Genomic DNA, 3,984 nt, shown 5'->3' on the forward strand with positions numbered 1-3,984 from the left:
ATGAAGGTAATTGCTGTCACCATTGTCTGCCTTGTTGCCATAACAAGAACGCACGGTTTTGGAATTGGTTTCCCTCCTTTCGGTGGGATCGGCATTCCTCCTTTCGGCCTAGGGATTCCCCACTTCGGCCTTGGAATTCACCCCTTTGGTCTTGGAATTCACCCCTTCGGTCTTGGGATTCCTCCTCTCGGACATGGAATTTCCCCTTACGGACTTGGTGTTTCCCCTCTTGGTCTTGGCTCAGGGCTCCCCAACCAAGGATTAGTCCATCCAGGGTTACAGGGCGCTGGTGCCATTCAATCCAATGGTAATGGTAAGTGCATTATTGCATTGTGATAGAACCGCTAACAGTAATGAGAACACGGACAACCTTGCTGATGTGTTTCAAGGTTTATTATCAAGTAATACATCTCCTATTTATTTATTTTCTATTCTACAGATTCTGGTTCTGGTACGATCTCGATGTCTTTATAAATTTACAGAAATGAACATACAGTAAATAAGAAACATGGCTTAATAGTCAGTTCATTTTATTTTATCTCGATGCTTATGCAATTGATACAAAAGAAACCAGCAGTAGATCAGAAACATGACTACAGTGTTGATGTGTTTGTACAAAAATGCATTAGGTATCGTGTCAAAGTCAGTTAATTGTATTTTGTCTCCTGCAGGTCCTGTGTATGTTGATCTCGACGCTAATGCTGCTGCTGCCCCCTCTGCTGCTGCTCCCACGACTATTGCCGCAACTGCTGTTGACCCCACCTACATGATACTCTAAATGAACAGAAACAGTGTCTTAGTTCGGGATGAAACAAAAGCAGGGCTATCCATTCTGGTTCAGCCAGTTTTGCATTGATAGTGTTGGTGTCAGATACTGTCAGTATTGCTTCAAGCAGTTGTGTCTTTAAAGTTGACATGTTTTGCATTCTCAACAAAGATGTTTGGGATGTAATCGCTTATATGTATAACTGTTAATAAATATCCTTACAGTATATTAATGTGTTGTATGTTCAATGATTTCCAATCCATACATGACCAGTACACTACACGGTAACACACGTCCATCATGATGATTTCACTCGGAGATATAGATATATATCGGACTTAACAACTGACTTGCCTTTGCATGTGTTTGTGACGGGTGCCACCAGTGGGGCAGGAAACGCTCACCTTTTCGCGGACACCTGGTATCATTACTATTTGATAGTGATTCATAAACATATTCTCATGATATAGTTGGCATCGTACTGTCGACTCTGCTTTATGCAGAGATTTCTATTGGGTATGGAAAGAGTTTTGTCACTTCATTTTTTCAATTTGGTGAAACCCACGAGCACGGAGGTGGTGCAGACAATTCAGAAACAAAATTGGAGTAAGAGATCATGATTGAATATATAACATAATGTAATTATATTAAAGAACTTGCTTAACTTTCATTTTAATCCCTGTGTTTATATTTATTCCTCTTGCATGTAATTTGATTCTTGTTCGCAAACTCTTTCTGTAAGACTTGTACGTTTGATTAGTTCATTCATTCAGTCTTTCATAAGTTTGATAAACGGAAACAAGAAAGCATGCCTTGTGATGTTGGTTTAGTCGTTGAATAAAAACTGCTTAGATGTATCATAAAGTACATAAACGTGTCATACAATAGGAAATGCCAGGTGTATTAAATCGTCTGCTGACTGATCTACTGAGAAAATGGCCGTATAAAGGGAATCAGTCAATGTAATCAAAATGAAAATACACGAATGCTGAATGCACTTTTTGCAGTGTTATATGAAATATAGGTTTAGTTGTGGGGGAGATGAATGGTTTGGGACAGCAAAATAAACTGACACTATAGAGCACATATATGTTGCGTCAAATTGCAAATGGGCTTAAAAGTTGTAGCCGTTGAATGATCTACATTGAAAGAAACCCGTCATGTTATACAGATTAAAATACACGATAATCATCAACCATCTTTATCTTGGAGAAGTCATATAGCTGCAATAGTTCTGAGTGCGGTGTTACAAACAAACAAAATTGAGTAAGTTGTGATGCTGACATGTCAAAGCACGGGACAGGTAAAATTGTCTACCCGGTCCGATATATGGGATCAACTTTTGGCCTGCATACTTGTCAATTTCTCTTTCGTACTGGATTCCAAAGCTCAATAATATCTGTATACAGAGATATATATTACTGGATCCAGCAAATGTACTCACCGAATCCATGTCTCAAAGATTAACCATAGTTCTTAATACAACCAAGGAAGCATTGCCTTTATATTCACAGAAAGTATTTGTGACAAGTGCAATTAAGACACCGTTCATTCTCAAAAACTTAAAATATTTGCTTGAATGTGTTGAAATCTCGGAAAATTATTATTAATTACATTAATAATTTAAGCAAACTTAAGGGGAAATTTCATTTTTTCACCCATGGCGAATTTGTCACTAAATGTGATGACAATATGTATAGTTACAACTTTATTATCAAAGGTTCAGGGCAATTTGTGAGAAATGTCACCTGAAGTTAACTGATAAAACAATGTGTGAAATCCTGGTTTTCCTCAAAGACAACATCTTTGGGAGCTTTAGAAATAGGATATGCAGGAATGATGTACATGTATTCATCCCCATGGACACTAATTATGCTCCCCTCTCAGCTGATTTGTTTCTTTATCCATATGAATTGCATTGTCAGAATCTGAACAAGGACATTTGGTCAAGAGGTATAATCTAAGCTGCAGGTATATCGATGATCTGATATCGTTCAATAAAGATCAATAATGGCAGGATACTCTCACCTTTTCGCCATCCCCTGGCATCATCACTAATTGATAGTGTCTCATAAACACAATGCTTATTACAGGGTCAAAACCGTAAAATAAACTTTGCTTTCAGCAGATATTTCTTATGATTATGGTGAAGTTTTAGTCGCTTTAATTTTAAGTATTTACCCGCACTAGAAATTGTAGATTTATACACCTACGTATACCTCCATGTTTTGCACTAGTCTACTAATTTCGAAATAACGACAGCTGTAATTCATATGTACAAACACTCTTCAAAAAAAAAGAAACGCACAGGTAGTATGTAGTTCATTGAAGCTGACTACGAGAACGAGATACTGAGTTCAGCGCAACCTTGTGCCCTTATGTGACATGACAATGAACAGTTTTCAATGCCTTTGTACAACGACAACGTGTGACTATCGAGCTCCAAAATCTCATATTTGCATCTATGAGAACATTAAATTAAATATATCGACTTCATTAGGTACAATGCATTTACTAAAAATGTACACAGATTCACAGACAATTCAAAACGTGTTGGCATTGATACCTGATTTTCTTCCAACAATGTATTAGTCGTAGAAACTGCTTGTTTTAGCCTCATGGCGTAAACGATACACACATAAATTACATCAATTGCATGCCAAAGAAGCATAACAATGTAAAAAACTCTGTTTATTACAATATTAATTTCATTCAATATATTCCCGTTAAATGCCAGTAGCATTTAAGGCTGACCATAAACAATTCCACAATTAATTTGAGAAATACTGATTCTTGTTCAGATCACAATATTCACGTCGGAATGAAACAGCTGATGTGGCGGCCGCATCTCTGATGAAGTTAATGTTGAAAAACAATACGTGTTTCGTCATCATTGTCAGCTGAAATTTTGAAATAATGATACGTGCAACTATAGGTTCAAAACTGAACAAACACACACACAAGCTTGCCGATCACGTGTCTCCGTGTGTTAAAGCTGATAACCTGATCCTTTATGTTTATGTATGTTCTACACAGTACGTTGACCATTTTCAGTCCAGACCTCAGCATTGTAATATAACCTTATGTACCTCAACAAAAACAGGGGGCACGGGTGGCCCAGTCGTCTTAGGCGCCGCGATTTGCTATCTAGAGTTGTGTCCCTATTGCACGCCAGAAGACTATGATTGTGGGTTCGAATCCCGGTTCGCCCTCATTAT

At 37.7% G+C, this 3,984-nt stretch overlaps 1 protein-coding gene across 1 annotated transcript; it reads left to right on the plus strand.

Moving 5' to 3' along the window:
- Window positions 1-778, plus strand: LOC139451692 (RNA-binding protein 12-like). The gene is made up of 2 exons (XM_071233010.1): window positions 1-313; window positions 672-778. Exons 1-2 carry the CDS (start codon window positions 1-3, stop codon window positions 776-778), a joined length of 420 nt encoding a protein of 139 aa, XP_071089111.1.
- The last annotated feature ends 3,206 nt before the right edge of the window (window positions 779-3,984 follow it).

Source organism: Haliotis cracherodii, unplaced genomic scaffold (genome assembly GCF_022045235.1).
Source record: "Haliotis cracherodii isolate W230 unplaced genomic scaffold, xgHalCrac1.p SCAF_9, whole genome shotgun sequence".
Taxonomy (NCBI): domain Eukaryota; kingdom Metazoa; phylum Mollusca; class Gastropoda; order Lepetellida; family Haliotidae; genus Haliotis; species Haliotis cracherodii.

Bases quoted from the DNA above. Each gene is read 5' to 3' on its own strand.
- LOC139451692 (XM_071233010.1), top strand. From the start codon at position 1: ATGAAGGTAATTGCTGTCACCATTGTCTGCCTTGTTGCCATAACAAGA. The intron at 314-671 runs GTAAGTGCATTA...TGTCTCCTGCAG, and splicing joins CATTCAATCCAATGGTAATG to GTCCTGTGTATGTTGATCTC.